This window comes from Ostrea edulis, chromosome 4 (genome assembly GCF_947568905.1).
Source record: "Ostrea edulis chromosome 4, xbOstEdul1.1, whole genome shotgun sequence".
In the NCBI taxonomy this organism is placed as follows: Eukaryota; Metazoa; Mollusca; class Bivalvia; order Ostreida; family Ostreidae; genus Ostrea; species Ostrea edulis.
Genome location: NC_079167.1, coordinates 4,872,141 through 4,892,031, shown reverse-complemented (window position 1 = coordinate 4,892,031; position 19,891 = coordinate 4,872,141). Strand labels below are relative to the sequence as shown.

At 33.5% G+C, this 19,891-nt stretch overlaps 1 protein-coding gene across 1 annotated transcript; it reads left to right on the top strand.

Annotated features, from left to right (window-relative positions):
- The first annotated feature begins 3,525 nt into the window (after positions 1–3,525).
- Positions 3,526–19,409, top strand: LOC125670217 (palmitoyl-protein thioesterase 1-like). Its single transcript, XM_048905273.2, has 10 exons — positions 3,526–3,656; positions 8,473–8,582; positions 8,703–8,830; positions 12,341–12,411; positions 15,715–15,802; positions 15,932–15,946; positions 16,797–16,887; positions 16,985–17,083; positions 17,422–17,493; positions 17,745–19,409. The coding sequence occupies exons 1-10, from the start codon at positions 3,566–3,568 to the stop codon at positions 17,871–17,873; spliced, it is 894 nt and encodes a 297-aa protein (XP_048761230.1). The 5' UTR covers positions 3,526–3,565; the 3' UTR covers positions 17,874–19,409.
- The last annotated feature ends 482 nt before the right edge of the window (positions 19,410–19,891 follow it).

Below are 19,891 nucleotides of genomic sequence, written 5' to 3'. Positions count from 1 at the left end.
GCAATATCGTTAAGAGATTATCAAACCATTTATACCGAGCTCTAAATTGATATTTGCGAGCAATAATTTCGCCACATTGATGAGACCAGTACTTGATTTTGATGCGCGCATCACTTGAATTGATGCGCGCATCATGTTTAATTAATGCATGCTTCAAATTGATTATTGTTTGCAATAATTGAATTGGTGAGCGCATCAAATCAATTCGCGTATTAATCTAATTATTGTGCGCAATAATTATATTCAATTGATGAGAGCAATAATAGCTAGATTTGATGCGCACATTAATTCAACTTATTGTGCACAATAATTGAATCGATGATATCGTCAAACAATTAAAGATATGTTCAGTTATTGAGTTTATGCTAATTTGGCACTCCATATGGTTTAAAAACCGTAAAGACATTATGTCACTAAATCCAGCTGTAAAACCCAGTTTTTATAGAAATATAACAATTTTTTTTATCTATTGAATTACTTTTATTGGGAGAACTTACATTTTTTCCAAAAACCCTTAAAATTTGCGTCATTTTATTAATTTCACCTTATGAGAAATAACAGACAGTAGTAAAAATTACTGCAGAGGAGACATATTTCTAGCCCTATAAAATCTGCAAAATCCAGTAGCTTTCGGGGACTCCCCCCCCCCTGGGCCCCCTACAGGGCTTCGCCCTGGACCCACTGGGGGCCTCAAGGCGGCCCCAGACCTCCTGCCTTAAAAAATTGCGCGCCCCTCAATATTGCAATTCCTGGATCCGCCCCTGTTTGTGGTAGTGAAATATGCGGATTTTTATTCTTCGTCTATACATTTCAAAAATGGAATCTCTTTTGATAATATCTATACTCAGTAAGAATCTGGGAATTAGATATGTAATTTTCTTTTGGTAGATTTCCATTTTACATATTATATAGGCACTGTACAATTTCTTCTTTAATTTTGGTAAAGATTTGGCCTTAATAAGAAACTATTTTGTTCAAGTGTCCAAAAAAAAAAAAAAAAAAAAAGGAAATTAAGATTCTATTTTGTTTAAGTGTCAAAAAAATAAAAATAAATAAAAGGAAATTATCTCGTGCGAACGAGATATTAAGTCGTGCGAACGAGATATTATGTCGTGCGAACGAGATAATAAGTCGTGCAATCGACATAATATCTCGTGCGAACGACATATTTTCCAAAATAAGAAGTAAAAAATATTTGCATGTCCTAAATATACCACCGTACAAATCCATTGTTTTTTTCTTTAGATAATAAACCAATAGCATTTTTGCGTTATCAAACACTTTCATGTACATGTGGATTATAACATGTGAAAACACTGAGTACCTGTACCATTTTGACTTTTTTCTTGTAAAACATAGACCTATAACATTGTCGAATGAGTAATCTAAAACACAATCTACCTTAGTCTATTGTTATTTTGTTCTCATCGTCATTTCTGGTCGGCATTGTCGTATTAATTTTTTCAAGTCTCCATCTGGATCATTATTTTGTTAGACAATCCCTTTCCCTATCAAACCGGAGGGGAAAAAAAGGGGTGGGGGTGGGGGGGGGGGGGGGTGGATGAGGACTCGAGCTCCCGTCGCTGCATGAGATTCTGAACCCCAGCATCCTTTTAACTTTTAGATCTTTTGTATAGGCCCATCTTTTGGTATACCTTGCATGGCAAAAAAAAAAAAAATAAATAAATAAATAAAATAAAAAATAAAAATAAAAAAATAAAAAAGTAATCGATCTCCATAACATTTCAAAATATCCCAATGATAGCCATGAGAGGAATGTTGGAGTGAATCAAGACTACAGAACGCTCGACATAATTATTCGTAATTTCGTGTATTGATGCTCTTTATTTGATCATTATTGTCCACGCCCGTAGAAAGGTCTGACGAAAAGTTGGAAGTGAGGGAGCAAATAATTTTGGACACACACGCAAGCACACATACACACACCTCTTTTATTTTCTTTAATACCCCTCTTGTTTAAACTGCATACATGTATGCTGAAACCCCTGTATCATCAACTTACATGTCAATAGCCTGTCTCGATTTAAAAACTGATCACACGCAGAACGTGCTCAAGATCATGAAGATGAAGATTGCGTATCGAATCAATATTGAGATCTATACAAACACCACATGCGGGTGAGAATTTAATATTGCTACATAAATATGGAGAAGTTGAAGTTTGCCATAAAGTTGAGTTGCTAGTTTGCCGTTAACATCTATGCTCAATAAATATTCAAGTATGAAGCAGATGTGGAAGACTATGGTGTCGTTTATTTTGAGTGCACTGAGATAAATCTAATCGACATGTATATGAATGAAAATGAGTATTGTTAATAGATAAAACGTCCTCGGTATAATCAGGGCCGTAAATTAACCTTCAGTTTGGAGGAGGCAGGAAATTAGGCGGGGGTCTGGGGGGCCGCCCAGGCCCCCAGACGCTGAGCACATTTTGTGCACACTGAACACGTTTCGTGCAAAATCCTTGATTCTAGGGCCTTCTAAGATGTTACTTGACTAACTCATTCTAAAAGAAAGATTTGGAATGCTTTTTAAGGGAGGTATCATGTTCTTAGTTATTGGAAACAACATAAATTCTAATGAACTTTAAATTTTAATTTTTTTTGGCTCAAAAGTTGGAGGAGGCAGCTGCCTCCTCCGCCTCCATGTAATTTACGGCCCTGATAATTATCTAAATGCCGAGTTGAAGGCCATAGCAAGGATTTTTTTTTTCTCATGTAGAAGCTTTTGAATAAATTCTGCCTCGTAAGAATATAAAAACAGGTTAGTCAATAAAGAAGCATAATTCGTGCCCTTGGAAATTCCAACAGGCCGTTGGAAGTCCTGATCACCAAAGACTACGAAGACATTGTCAGTGAGGAACTCCAGAATTATGATAACTTTTGACATATAAAACGAAATCCGCAGTCGTAGAATCCATGGTACCAGTTTACAGTATTCGAAAATATATAAAATGTAACAATGTACGCAAAAATTGAAGCAAGAATTCATAAGACGTTATAAGAATGGAAGAATAAAAAAGGAAAAAAAAACTAAATATAGACTGTAAAGAATAACATTACCAACGGCTATTCGCTGTAAAGGTTAATTTAAATCTTCTATGCCTGGGTCTGATTTTGCATAAATGATTTTCCTATATAATTACAATTTCTCCTATTTAGTCATTTGTACTATTTTCTATCATTTTGATAAGGTGAAATTAATAAAATGACCCAAATTTTAAGGGTTTTTAAGGAAAAAATTAAGTTCTCCCAATAAAGTTATTCAAGAAATCAAAAGATTTTGTCATTTATTTCTCCGGGAGTGGAAGAAATCGCTTCTTTTATCGTTTAGTACATTTTCCGAAACAATATACCGCAATTTACCTTAAATTTGAAAATTTTAGGGGGGGGGGGGGGCGCCGGCTGCGCCCCCTCTAAATCCGCCACTGCCTTATAAAGGGCCTAATTCAAATTGCTACATTATCGATGCACCTTTGATTTTGATCCGCCACTGACACCAAGTCACATGACTTCTACAATTTTCTTATCATGTGACTATCAAAATGGTGGACATGAGAAGTGTAGTGATTCTTTCCGTTTTTCTATCCTTAACATGGGCAGCATCAACACCTGTCGTTCTTTGGCATGGAATGGGTATATAGTACTTTTATTAGTATTAGTTGATAGTACTTTTATTAGTATTAGTTGATAGTACTTTTATTAGTATTAGTTGAATTACCTTTGTATTGGTTTCATTGTGAATCTAAACTAAATATTGATGGGTAACGTTATATAATAGCAATACTGTATTACCACTGCCAGTGGTTACTGTGGGTCTACGATACAAATTCAAAGTAAAGTACATAGTCCACGTATTATAGCAGATATTTAAACATACTTTGATCTTCAACCATGCAGTTTGATCAAAAAGGAGCTAGTTAGTGTTGCAATACAATTCCTTTCAAAGTGATAGGACAAATAATACAAAAGAATGTCAATGATCAATGATGTGTATCAGGTGAGAAGTAGATATATAGTTCCAAGCGGGTTGATTTTGTGGATTGCTCAAATATATTTTGATTTTATGATATTACTTGCTTTGTTTCAATTTAAATTTGAATTTAAAATTGCTGTAAATTAATCTGCTTGACACTTGTTCACTGATCGACTTATGGAACTGCATTGTACAATAGTGATGAGGTACTGGGGTTAACATTGTACAATAGTGATGAGGTACTGGGGTTAACATTGTACAATAGTGATGAGGTACTGGGGTTAACATTGTTTGAAAATGTTTCTAAATTATTTTATTATATGATTGAATAATTCCTAGCTCTCTAATTGGCTGAGATCCAACAATGTAGAAATCATACTACATTATGTTTACCTGCACGTGACCTTCCAGGTGAACATAAGGAATTATTTTTTCCACATAGGACCAAAAATAGGTCGTTGAAACTTACAATTAAAGCAAAGAACAATCTTGAAGGGTTTTTTAATCATTTAATCATATAATAAAACAATTATTGCTGTTTTTGAGGTCAATACGATGATTTAGCCACCTTTGAAGTACAATATTCACCTCGCCCTTCGGGCTCGGTGAATATTGTACTCCTCAGGTGTCTAAATCATCGTATTGACCTCAAAAACAGCAATAATTGTATAGTATATGTTTGATGTAATGTCCAATACTGGGCATTACATTGGTAAATAAATTATCTATCTATTTGTCTGGTCACAGGGACTTGTCACATATGTTTACTTTATATAAATATATTAGATATACTGTGGTATTGTTGGATTATCTATATAAAATGAATACATATCTGACAAGTCCCTCTGACCTACTGTGTTTCTACTATCACTCACTCACTGGCCATGGACTATTGGTATAATTTAACTAATTCACAAACATGGGAGACATGGTACAATCGCGTTAATCGAGGAGTGATTTTATATGATGAAGAAAATAAAATTTACATACTTTTACGGATTTTATGTAACATCTCAAAACAATGTGAACTTGGGTACAAGAGATTCAAAATGGAGAATTACATGTTCACACGCATGTATTCAAATTGACGCCATTTGGACCAAAATTTTCAAGTGCCATAGGTATAGTTTAATTTTTCATTAGTTTTCTAAAATTTCCTTTTAAACATGTATATACGTGTTACTTATAGGGAGAGCTCCGCTCTCAATGCCCTTTGGACCGTGAGAGGGCTTTGCACAAATACACAACAATAAGGTTTTACATACATGTTGCCAGATGAGGGCAAATCTTCCTCTCAAAGCATTTTTCATTCTAAAATTCAGATATAAGTATCATGGTTAGCTATTGAATATTTTTTTTATTAAAATTGTCTTGACTTTCATGAATAAATCCATAAAATGCCAAGTATAAAAAAGAATTTCTTTAATCTCAATCAGTAAAGTTTCCATGAATAACTGATCATTTATTGTGAAAAAAATATCTTTATCTGAAATGTTGTCTATGGACTCAATATTGTAGATTGGTACAGCATACTGTTTCCGCACTTTCTGTATAACGTCATTTATACAATCCACATAACCTTTATCACCCAAAAGAGAATTATCAAATTTCCAATAGCCTCTTCCTTTTTGAAAATCATTGAAAGAAAGCATATATCATATTCAACATTTTTGAAGGAGAAAAAAATCTACAGTGGAAAAAACCTTAATCGAAGAAATAAAAACCCTGGAGGAACATGCATCTGAAGGAAATTTGGCGAATTTAGAAATCAAAAAATAAAATTGAGAAAATTTAAGAAAACATAAATTACAAGGGCAGTACATAAGAAGTAGAGCTAAATGGTTAGAAGAGGGGGAGAAACCCACACATTATTTTTGTTCTCTAGAATCTAGAAATTTTACAAGTAAAATAATCCCCAAACTAGAAATTGATGATGGGAGAATGATAGTAGAACAACATAAAATTTTGAAAGAAACAAAGTCTTTTTATCAAAATCTATATGCTAATCCTGAAAATAATAAAAACATTGAAGATTTAGATGAGATGTTAGATTTTAATGATATTCCAAATTTAACACATAAAGAGTCATTAGAATTAGAAGGCAAATTAACATTACAAGAAGTCTCTAAAACTCTTAGAAACATGAAATTTAACAAATCGCCAGGTTCTGATGGTTTCTCAGCTGAGTTTTTAAAAGTATTTTGCAAACAAATTGGAAACTTTGTAGTGAGGTCACTTAACTATGCTTATGAGAATAATTTTATCTATTACACAGAGACATGGTATCATAACTTTGCTTCCAAAAGGTGAAAAACCAAGACAGTACCTTAAAAACTGGCGTCCAATAACATTGTTAAACACAGTATATAAAATAGCTTCAGGTTCTATTGCCAATAGATTAAAAACACATTTTGTAAACTTATAAATACAGACCAAACTGGTTTCATTAGCAATAGATATATTGGTGAAAATACATGGTTGATATATGGCATCATGCAGTTTACTGAAGAAGAAGAAATTCCTGGGCTTTTATTACTTTTAGATTTTGAGAAAGCTTTTGACACGATATCATGGGATTTTTTATTCAAAGCACTTTACACTATTTTAATCTTGGGCCTTTCATTAAAGAATGGATTAGAATATTTTATCATAGTATGACATCCACAGTTATACAAGGAGGTCATGTCTCTGAATCGTTCAATATTCATGTACAGTTATCTATTACAAAAAGAAATTTTTTACTAGGATTTCTTGATTCAAACAAATATATTCAAAACACTCTTTTTCTGTGGTTAAAGTACTATATATATACAATGAGATGTACAGAAAAGACATTAAATATAGTAGTAGCGATATCTCATTTGAAAAAGAACTATGAGACCTTGAAATACATCTTCTATAAAAATGGTGAAAAAACAAACTTTGACACAACCTGGAATGGATGGAACCTTTTATTCAATTGAAACAGCCTTTTGATATATTTATATTCTCTCTCTCTCTCTCTCTCTCTCTCTCTCTCTCTCTCATAAAACATTTTCTGTAAATTAAAAGATTGATGCATATGTCATCTTTTGAAATTGTCAAATGAAGGATTTTTTACTACTATATTATAGCGCTGAGTTCTTTGAATTTCCGGTGACCCCTGCATATTATACACACAACCGCTAGAAATTCCTTTATTGCACTGATAGCTAGTAGTATTGGAACAATTAAAGCTTTAGACCCTCCCGAAATTGGTGAAAATATATGTATATTGACTACTTTTACGCAGTATTATAGATGCAAAATACAAAGTGAAGAACCTCTATTATTGGTTAAAAAGTTCACCCCCCCCCCATCCCCCCCCCACCCCCCGCAAAATTTTCAAACCTAGGAATTTGACCCTGGGTGGGAAAATTTTTTGGGTACACAAATGTCCACTCACTATAACACAATACATGTACATACATGTAGGTAAATTCAAAAATAGTTTTATTAACTAGAAAAATGCACTTCAGGAGTAGAAAAAAATAGAAGCATTATTATACCCCCGGAACGAAGTTCAGGGGGGTATATAGGAATCACTCTGTCTGTCTGTCTGTCCGTCCGTCCATTTGTCCGTCTGTCTGTGCAGATTCGTGTCCGGGCCATAACTTCTTTGTTCTTTGACTTAGGCATACCATATTTGGCACACAGGTGGATCACCATGAGACGATGTGTCGAGTACCTTCATGACCTCTATATGAACTTGACCCTTGACCTCAAAGTCAAAATTAAAGGTTTTTTACAATGGAATCGTGTCCGGGCCATAACTTCTTTGTTCTTTGACACAGGCATACCATATTTGACACATGAGTGTATCACCATGAGACGATGTGTCACGTACCTTCATGACCTCCATATGACCTTCACTTCAAGGTCAAAATTAAAGGTTTTTACAATGGATTCGTGTCAGGGCCATGACTTCTTTGTTCTTTGACATAGGCATACCATATTTGACACATGAGTGTATCACCATGAGACGATGTGTCGGGTACCTTCATGACCTCTATATGACCTTGAACTTTGACCTCAAGGTCAAAATTGATTATAGGGTTTTGACATAGTCATACCATAAGACATGGGTGTATCACCATGAGACTATGTGTCATGTACATTCATGACCTTTTTATGACCTTGACCTTTGATCTCAAGGTCAAAATTATAGGTTTAAGCCATGGATTTGTGTTCGGACTATATCTTCCATTTTCTTCTACAAAGGCATACCATATTTTTACACTCAGGAAAGAGGTAATTTATACCTATTAACAACACCCTTTGGGAGATTGGGGTAAGCGGGGGGTATTCTTAGTGAACATTGCTCACAGTACCTCTTGTTTTAAAACTGGATTCATACAAACAGTGTTTAGAACTATATCTATACTGTGAAGTAGTTAAGTAATGGAAGTAAGATTCATTAAATGGACCATACCTATTGCCATATACACTTATATACAGGTGACAGTTGCTGTAACCCCCTCAGCATGGGGTCAATAAAAGGTCTCATTGAAAAACAAGTCAAAGGAGTTTATGTGAAATCCCTGGAGATTGGAAGTAACATTGTAGAGGTTTGTTATATAACTTCATGCATTTTATAAACAAAGCAAATTTACCTTAAATGTTTTCTTGCCAAAGTTACCAAAACTTGTTTTATGACATTGGAGTTTTTATGCAAACATTTTTCATAGGATACAGAGAATGGATTTCTGATGAATGCGAATCAACAGATTGACCTTGTATGTGCTCAACTTTCCAAGGACTCAAAGCTTCAGTCAGGCTACAATGCAATAGGATTCTCCCAGGGGGGACAGTTTCTGTGAGTATTGTAATTCATGATTCCATGGTAAGGTGATACTAACACTGGTCATAAAAGGAAGCTCTTTGTCACGAAGTACCTCTCTGACTTTTACAATGATGTAACTGTCACTGTACAGTAAATCTAATAGATATGTTGTGGAATTGTCCTAGATATAGTAGATGTTGATCTTAAAGAAAAAGAAGAGAACATGGAAAAGCCTTCCACAAATTTTTGCATCTTTGACAAATCCATGAAATTTGATGCCTAAAAAAATTATGAAACCACAGTTTCCATGAACAAAAGGAGAAAAGTTAACAAGCAAAGACACTGAATTCATATACCTCACTTCAAGGCACATTGTTGTGGAATAGAATTACAAACTTTTCATTGACTTATTTCCTTCACTCCCTGTGGAGAATAAGGCCATAAACAATTCCTTTCCATTCTGTCCTTCATTCTGCCTCTGTCCAGGTCTTGAATCCTATTTCATTTCTTTCTCTCTCTACTGTTCTTCTCCATGTTTATTTAGGTCTGCCTCTCTTGCGCTTTCCTTCAGGAGTCCATGTGAGTGCTATTCTAGCATGCTTGGTCTTGTCCATTCTTTACAATGCTACTAATGGGCTCCTGCTCTCTCCCTCACTGTCTTGTTGTACATCTTTTGAGTCCAGCATGTCCACAGGATCCTCTTTAGGCTCTTGTGTAGGAATCCTGGATACCTTCCTACACAAACTATTCATTATTGAATACATTTTGGATAATCTAGAATCATTCCAGAATCACTATCTGTGATTAACCTGAAGCAGTGCGTGACACACAGAATTTCAAATCCAGTACGTTCAGAAAAATCATAGTGATCCTGGAATGATTCTAAATACATGTACATGCATATATAGATGTTGTTCAAAGTAACTTTTCATTAACTATAAGTCGAAGACAAATGTTTAACTGTATGCAATAGTGGATCCATGAAAAATCATTCATAAACCCATTCAGGAAAATGTGTGTATTCGGTGTATTGCCCTTGACCTATGACATTATGACTATGACCTATATATATTATCTTGAAATTAAACTGTTTGTTTCATGTTGTTATATATCTTATATATCTATCATAAGGAGAATAAGTTGGCAAAATTTGGTACTTCAAAGTTTACCTTTGATATATGACCTTGGAAAACTAATAATACACATTTTTTGGAATTATAAGCATAAAATTTATAATTTTAATTATTTATTAAAGGTTTGACATTGACCAGAAAACACTTTTGTAAACTTTTCTATACTGACCTTGACATATGATTTTGAAAATGAATACCAACATTTATTTAGCTCTTCCAATAACGTATGTTATGACATCATTTTTAAGAATTAGGTTTTATTCCTGATAGGATATATTGAGTGGAACCAAATGTTTACAGACAGACATACTAAACCAAATTAAAGCTTCTCACATTTTGCAAAAGTATAAATATTGTAAAAATAGCATGTCTGACACTCTGAAATTGCATTTAGTTTTGGAAATCATATTTCAAGTTACATTATTGATTACAGGTAGTTGTTGTGTAAATCACCATGCTATATTATTCTGTATCTAATAATCAGAAAACACTGCCCTAGGAACATATAATTATGGACGATAATAACATCACTATTATTGAAACCAGGGATTATCCTGGCACATTAGCAATCTCAAAATCAATACTGGTACCATTTCAGCTATTCTTATTGTCAAAGATCTGCAAAACTTTCATAATCACTGCAATTTTTTGTAATGGATATTGGCCTGATATTGATGATAAAAAAGAGAATGATGTGTCTCTTGTTCAACATTTTAGGATCTTTACAGTGGTTATTTACAGAAGTTTATTAGTTTTGCTATTGCAGTACATGGGAATGAATATTTGCAATCATATGTTAGGATTACAATATGTCAGAAAACAACTTAAAACACTTTACTTTAAATACATATACACTGAAATTGGTTATTTTGAAATATTGCTCATTTAGAAATAATAATCATTCCCCAAAAATACCAGTCATTTCTTCTATTTTTCTTCTAAAATGTTGCTTAATATGAAATGCAGTTTACACTGTATATGCAATGAAACATTTTTGAATTTGAAGTAAATCTTAAAACAGACCACAGAGCTAATATTGTGTTGTTTTCCTAACAGTTATACAGAAGTACCCCACACTGGTTTTGATCATGGTCAGTGAACCCTTAATCATGCAGGTAGCTTATAGGTGTCCCATGATCAGCTATTTACTTGCCATGTTTGCATTGTGTGTTTTTATCAAATTGAATTCTAGAGGGGGTTGTCCTGTTCATTGTTTGCTGTCTGATCTTGTGTTTCACATGGCAGCTCAGAAAAACATGCCTCAATTAAAAAAGTACTACAGTGTTTTGAATTCCAATACTAGCTGATAATTCCAATACTGACCATTATTTGGCTCAAAGTCATTGAATTTGAACTGACATTTATTTTCACTCCATTTTATAATAATAATAATATTTATTTATATAGTGCCCTATATGACTATAAATAACCACTCTAAAGCACTGCACACAATAAAAATGATACAACATGTTATAAAAGTAGTGAAAGGAAGTTACAACAGCATTTTATTAAGACAGATAACATCAAAACATTGATAGCAAAACATCAATAATGTGAAGTAAAATTACTAAAATTTAAAACATGCTAGCTGTGCATTAAGAAAGTTCCACTCCGTACTATCAAATGATATAAAATACAATAGTTGAAATAAAGATACAAATATACACTTGAAAAAGTCATGTTAAAACTGATGATAAAGAAACCATAAATGTTTAACTGCCTATAAGGCCAAGTAAAATTAATTAGTAGATTATCATTCCCGCCCGCCCCTCGAAAATCGCCCCGCCCCGATTTTTTTATGTCCGGTCCGGTATCGTAAACGTACTTTGTTTCACTTTGCCTTTTAGAAACCCAAATACACATGTAATTATGATTTATAAAGCCTTTTCTCAACGAGAGAAGGCATTTTCGAGGTCAAGAATACCATGGCGAAAAATAAAAAATAAAATCCTCCCACCCGCCCCATTTTTTTGTGAAGTTTGAATGATAATCTACTAATTAATTTTACTTGGCCTAATACTAATAATATGCAAGTTTGAAAAGATGTGTTTTTAAATGTTTTTTTAAAAGTGTTCAGATTCTGACAACGGCGGAGGGTATCAGGTAGAGAGTGCACAATATGTTAACAAAATGATAAATTGGTTCAGGTTTACATATTGGTTTATTAGATCTGGATTGAAATAAAAAAAAAAAAGATTTAAAATGGGGAAAAGAGATCAATTTCATTTATTTCAAACTTTGGATAGATTGATAATAATCACCTGGTCCCCAGAGTTTCAGTTTATCTGGAGTTTCAGTTTATCTGGAGTATACTTTGCATTATAATCAGCTCATCAAAGTAGTTGTTTCAGTTGAGATATGTCAGAGTTTATGTTGAATTTTAGTTTATTCAGTGGTATATTTGTTTCAGGAGAGCTATAGCCCAAAAGTGTCCCAATCCCCCCATGCTGAACCTCATTTCTGTAGGAGGTCAACATCAAGGTAACAAATCAAGAGGGATTATAAAAGTTTTGCCTTTCATTTTCACATGGCTTATTGATTGTGATCCCTCAATCTTTTTTAGCTCATCTAAGCCGAAGGCTCAAGTGAGCTTTTCTGATCACATTTTGTCCGTCATCCGTCTGTAAACTTTCCACATTTTCATCTTCTTTTCCATAACTGCTGGGCCAATTTCAATGAAACTTGGTACAAATCATCTTTGGGCAAAGGGGATTCAAGTTTATTCAAAAGAAGGGCAATGCCCCTTCAAAGGATAGATAATCACTAAAATGCATAGATAGGATGGGGTTATTTAAAAATCTTCTCTTGAACCACTGGGCCAGGAAAATTGAAATTACATTTCAGTTTCCTGTCATAGTGAAGATTCAAGTTTGTTAAAATCATGACTCCCAGAGGTAGGATGGAGCCACAAAAGGGGATCAAAGTTTTACATGCAAATATACAAGGAAAATCTTAAGAAATCTTCTCAAGAACCACTGAGACAGAAAAGTTGAAATTTACATGAAAGCTTCCTGGTATATTGCAGATTCGAGTTTGTTAAAACCATGCCTCTCCCATGGATAGGGTGGGATTGCAATAGGGGATCAACATTTTGCATGCAAATTAAGAAAAGTTCAAATTTACTTGTCAGCCTTCTGACAATATGCCGATTCAAGTTTGTTAAAATCATGGCCCCTAGGAGTAAGGTGGGACCACAATAAGGGATCAAAGTTTTTCATGCGAGTATATAGGGAAAATCTATAAAAATCTTCCTCTCGAGAACCGTTAGAATTGGAATTTACATAAAAGCTCCCTAACATTGAGTAGATCCAAGTTTGTGCAATTCATGGTCCCTGGGTGTAGGTTGGGGCCACAATAGCCTTAGAGGATCTATTTTTACATATGCTGATGTATTTTTAAAAAAATATCTCTTGAACTATTTAAGCTAGAGCTTTCATATTTTGTGTGTACATTCTCTACAATAAGATTTTTCTTGTGATGCAATGGTGTGTGATCTTTTTACCTTGACCTGGAAGTTTGACCTACTTTTGATAAAAATCTCACCTATACAATTTGTCCTGAACTATTTAAGGTAGATCTTTCATATCTTGTATGTAAATTTCTTATGGCAAGAATTTTCATTTCATAGCATGTCTTTTGACCTTGTGACCTTGAACTTTGACCTACTTAAAAAAAATTATAACCTATTAAGTATATCTGGAACTATTTAAGGTAGGGCTTTCATATTTTGTATATAGGTTCTTTATGACAAGACCTTGGTCTAGAGATTAGAGCATTTGCCCAGCATGCGGAAGGCCGGGGTTCGAATCCCGGCCGCGACAGACCGAAGTCGTTAATAAACAGATATTGCCAGTTCCATCGCCAAATGCTCGGTATCAGTTGTGAATGTTACAGGTCCTTGGAGATGACCTTAAAAATGGATGTCCCGTGTCACAATAGGTGTGACACGCTAAAGAACCCTCACTACTCAATGGCCGTAAGCACCAAGCAAAGGCCTAAATTTGAAGCCCTTCACCGGTCTTGGTGACGTCTCCATGAGTGAAAAATTCTCGAGAGAGACGTTAAACAAGATACAATCAATCAATCAACCTTGTGACCATCATCGGAAACCCACGGTTGATTACGCTTCGTTCCTCTCTCCATCACTCATGGGTCCATTCATTCCTACTCACTCGTTCTGATGAATAAATATTTCAAAATATCGTCCAATCAAAGTAATCGTTATAGTAATGGAACTCTTCTGTTTTTAAAGGTAGCACTAACTTAACTTTGCTATCACAGCAATTGTATACTGAAATTGGGCTGAAAGCGTCTTTTTGATTGGACAAATTCGCTTAGGGTTTTCCATGAGCGCCCAATCAAATTGCCTCATTAATTATTCATGAGAACAGCGAATAAGAATGAATGGACCCACGGGTGATGGAGAGAGGAACGAAGTGTAATCAACCGTGGGTTTCCGACGATGCCTTGTGACACAATGGTGTATGATCTTTTGACCATGGAGTTTTGCCTACTTTTAAAACAACCCCTGACATATTCAATATTTTCTGAACTATTTAAGGTAGGGCTTTGATATTTTGTTTATAGATTTTTTATGGCAAGACCTTGTTATACTTTGGTGTTTGACCTTGTGTCCTTGACCTGGGAATTTGACCTACTTTTGATAAATTTCTGACCTATTCAATATCTTCTGGACTATTTAAGATAGAGCTTTCATGTTGTGTATACAGATTTTAATGTGACCTTTGTTTTATCCAGAACAGCAAGATCATGTTAGTCATATTGGTGTTGAAGCAACTCTTTATTATGTGAATTCATTTTCAGTTTTGATTGTGATCCTTTGGGGCTAGGTTGGGGCCACAATATGGGGTCAAAATGTTTCAGGGGAATAAAGATTGATATAAATATTAAAATCATAACAGTTAAACAACGGAAGGGCCAAGATGATTCAGGTGAGCAATGTGGTCCATAGACTTCTTGTTAAGAATAACGTTCCTAATGATATTTGAGGTAGCTCATTTCACCAAGACTTATACTTTTTATGACACATATCACAAGATGGCAATTTAAATGTTTCGTGTATAGTAACTGAACCGCAGATTCTGAGTTCAAATTCGAAAGTCTTTTGCTCATATTTATTGAAATAATTTTTGGGAAAATCATATTTTTTATCCAAGATTGCATATTTTTTGCCTTTTTGATGCACTTCTTGCAGATATCATCACATCTTTCATGATTAAATCATTTCGTACTGATTTGAGAAACTCTTTCAAGGTGTGGTGAGCCACCATAAGATATATAAGTTTCACTTTTGAAAATACATTAGGGTATAAACTGTGATGCATCACATCATGTTGGTATACTTCATGAAGCATTAATGTTTCATGAAAAGTATGTTGGCATAAAACGTTGCAGTTTATTTTTCATAATATATGATCAAATTTTATTTCTTATATTTACATTCTCCTTTCTTTACTGTCAGAAATCTGTTAAAATAGATGTACGATTATATTCATCTGTATTAATAAGCATGCACTCATAAGAAAATGGTTATTAGTACAATCTGTAGAGATATCAAAGGCAAAAACATTTGAAATTTAGATATTATTAGATTAGAAAGTAAAATAAGGCATGCTTGTTTTAATGTGCAAATTTCTGCATTATTTGAAAATGATGAAAATCATTATGATAGTGATCATGAATTGATTTTTATTTGTAAAATTACTGTATTTGACTTACTGATATTACGTCATATTTCATCCATTTGAAAAATATCTCTTTCAGGTGTATATGGTTTTCCCCGTTGCCCAGGTGACAACAGCACTCTTTGTGACATTGTCAGAAAACTGCTGAATTTAGGGGCATATAACAGGTTGGTTTCTGTGTTCAGTCTTCATTAAAATTTCTTTGTCAGTGAATTAAAAAAACAAAACAAGGGGCAGTTACTATGATTGATGCAATGATACATAAATGATCAATTTTGACTTGATTTTACTTTCAGCTTTGTTCAAAAAAAGTGAGTACAGGACTTTTTTTGCTATAGATTATTGATGTTTACATATTTTTGTCACCTGGTATTGGCAGCTCAATAGGGGAGATATTTTGGAATTGATTTTGTCTTAATTTTGTATACTTTGTTTGCACCTTAGCAATATTAGGCAACACATGCATTAACAAACCCTGCTCTTCTTCATGGAGATAACATTTCTACTTATATTAGGATACTCCTTAAGTCAACTTTGTTGGTTGTCTTACATTGGAGATCGACAATGCATTTTTGTATTTATAGATATGCATATTTAGAATTATTGCAATTGGAACTGATGATTTGGCCTTAACTCACAATCTTAAAATATAAGAATCTTCAATGCTTCATGTATCAACAACACTATGAACACCAATATCAAAACTGAACCTCACTCAACTATGAACTTAATCAAAATATGAACCAGCCTGCTGAAATATGAATCCCATTGGAATAAGTACTCGCTTCCATTCTTGTAATGTATACAGTGGATGCAGCTTATATTTGCTAAGCTTTTATTTTCACTTAATTTTGTTCATTGTTTTGGTAATATTTATTATCACAATATCAATCTCAGATAAGCTAACAATAATCTTGCAGAAATTCCCAGACAGTGGTTATACTTCAATGTGTATGATATTATTCTTAACTATTTTAAAATATCATTTTATATATTATATTTTCAGAAGGGGAATTTTTTATATAGCTTGAATAATACAATGTACATGTGTATACTGAAAACTAGAAATTTCAGTTTGTGAAGAAATATACATTTATATACTCCATTTCCCAGTTTGAATGGTGTACAGGTCATTTAGATTGCATCTCCATCTTTTTACAGTTTAGTCCAGGCAGAATACTGGCATGATCCTCTCCAAGAAAATGAGTATAAATCAAAGAGTGTGTTTCTTGCTGACCTGAATCAGGAAAATGTAAATTTTATTTACTCAGAGAAACTTTCAAATGTAATATTCTAGCAAATTGAAAATTCAAATACAGGACTTTCACATATCTACATGCATATTACAGAAGAAAAATGTGACCCAGAAAAACAATTTGCTTAAGCTGAAGAATTTTGTAATGGTAAAATTCTTGGATGATGAAATGGTGGATCCCAGGGACAGTGAGGTAGGAGTAGTGCTCTATATAGATAATGATAATTAGTGTCTAATTTGAATCATTTGAAGGTTTTTAAAAAGCCATACATTTATAATGGCGTATCTTAGAACCTCATTACTGACATTTAACCAGAAAGCTGCATTGGAGTTTTATCGAAGTCCAGTTGTTGAAAAATTATTTGATTAGAATTATAAATTTAACTCAGTTGCTTACAAGGGCTGCACAAGTCATCAAGGACTTCTTTATACTGGTTCGAGTATTCAGTATTGGATTTGACTAGCCTCAACTGTGCAAGGTAGAATGCTTTGTGGTTTAATTTGACTAAATACATGTTTCTATCATTGCAGTGGTTTGGCTTTTACAAACCTGGACAAGCAAAAGAACTCTTTACCCTATTTGATTCACCACTGTATCAGGAGGTAATACTTTGTTACTTTTTAAAAAGTCAATGAAATTTTTGCATGTACTAAATTTCACTGCATGCATAATTGATAAGCACCACCAATCATTGTCAAGTGCAAGGTTGTTTTTAAATTAAAATCTGGATTTCAAAACCTTGTGTCGCCCATGTATAGATAGTAGAAATTTGTTGACATTCATATTTATCTAGCACATCATTCAGTTGCTGTCAGTGGTGATCTTTAAAAGCCTTCCATGTTCTATCATATAGGATTGGCTGGGGCTGAAGGTGATGAACAACACTGGACGGCTTCACTTCCTGTCATCTCCTGGTGACCATCTACAGTTTACAGAGCAGTGGTTCATCGATAATATTGTCTCAAAGTTCCTCAAGGGCTAGTTTATCAACAGTGGTAGCCATGAAGTGAGATTATATACAGTTATTGACTGGGTTCAAGGACAACAACAAATTTGTTCGATTCATTCGAGGGTCAAACAAAACTTGCTTTTTTTCTTGAGAATCCAGTCAGTACTGTTTTGTTATACACATTCATTTTTTTTAGGATCATGTGACTTAATTACCAGTACATAACCAATGAAATTAAGGCAATTAGTCAACAGATCATTCAAGGGTAACAGTTCTGAAGACTTTTGATTTGCAGTCACTCAACAGAACAATAGTTAAAGGATTTGGGGAATACGAAAAAAATGAAAGTGTATAACAAAGCAAAGTAATATTGCATTTCATTCCATCACTTCATTAAGTGTATAGACAGTCATTTTATAAAAGTTACTGAAAATGTAGTTTACTTGTTAATGAAGCCAATTTGAATTATTTTTCTAAATGAATTAATTTTGTATGACATACTTTTAAGGGATGTCATTTTTCCTGCATAATTACCATTAATGATGATCCTCTCACAATGAAAGCAGGTAGTAGTAAACGTGTGTATGTAGTAACATCACTGCGAGTTGGTGTTTGGATGACCGTGCATGTAATGCTACTTAATACCCACATTGTGAAGGGATTCCCAACATTCCTGAGACCTTGTTGAGGCAATACTAACTGTCATTTTGGTGTTGAAAATTTTCGATGTAAAAGTTGTGATTTACTATTTCAATGAGAGAAAAATTAAGGTTTATACACTTCTGTTATCAATATTGCATTCGAAAACCTATTGAGATATATTTTGAAGAAAGCTAAATCACATTAATATTGTCTTCGTGTACATAAATTTATTTTTATATAACAATATATATTAAATTTAAATATTCATTTTGATAAAATCTTAAACTTAGTTTTAATTTTATTAATAGTAATGATGAAAGTTACATATAAAACTATCATAATAACACATTTTTACAAAATTTTCAGAATGAGAGCTCTAAATAAATGTAATTGATTTATCCAAAGATGATCGTAGGATTTTGTTTATCCGAATATGAATCTTTGTCCAGATATGCATCTAACACCGATTGTCTTGTACATAGCGTATATGTATAGTATTGGATGATACAATGTATATATATTTCTGTGTGATTTACAATACTTTGTCAGAATTTTAAATCACTAGTGCTCCATGTCATTGTTGTAGGGTACAACCACACTACATGTAAAAATCCTTTGTCCACCTCAACTTTGAAATTGTATGGTTCAAGTGTACATCAATTGATACCGTGTCTTAGATTTATTATATTAGTTAAAACTGACACAAATATCCAAAGTTTAAAACATGTCTATCACTTCCACATGTGAGATGATTTTGATTGATAATTTATTTCAAAATACATGCATGCACACATCTATAGCATTTTGTGTACAATTATAGAATTTATGTTTAATGTTGTTTCTTTTCTCTTTTTTTTGGTTTTGAGAATTATGTGACACCATATCACCTATTATTTGTACTTTTGACAAATAAACACAATGTCTATATTACTGAGTTTGAAAATTATTCCAAAGGAAAGCAAGACTGATCAGGAAGGAGATTAGAAGAGTTATCTTTGCTAATCAAAGGCTACTCGGCATACACGTATCTTCAAATGAGGGCTGATTCATCCAAAATTTATACAGTCTGTTATTCATAATGGGAGAAAAATATCCATATTGAGGTGATCCAGTCCATGTAGAATTAGAAATTCTCGGGTTAAGCAGTGTGTGATTGATAATATCATGACGCGGATACTTGTAATGAATTTGTAGGCTGAGCTAAATTTAATGCTTTACATCAACCAGGCATGCGCACTTTTTAAATAGTTGGCCAGCTAAAACAAAACCAAACAATCAAAAGCTTTTATAAAGCCAAAATTACGTTATATATCTTTTAGTTTTCAGTTTTTGAAGATGTAACTTTAAAGATTTTGATTAATATTTGCGATCAACTGGTACAGAGATGTTATAGGGTTAAAACTTGGACT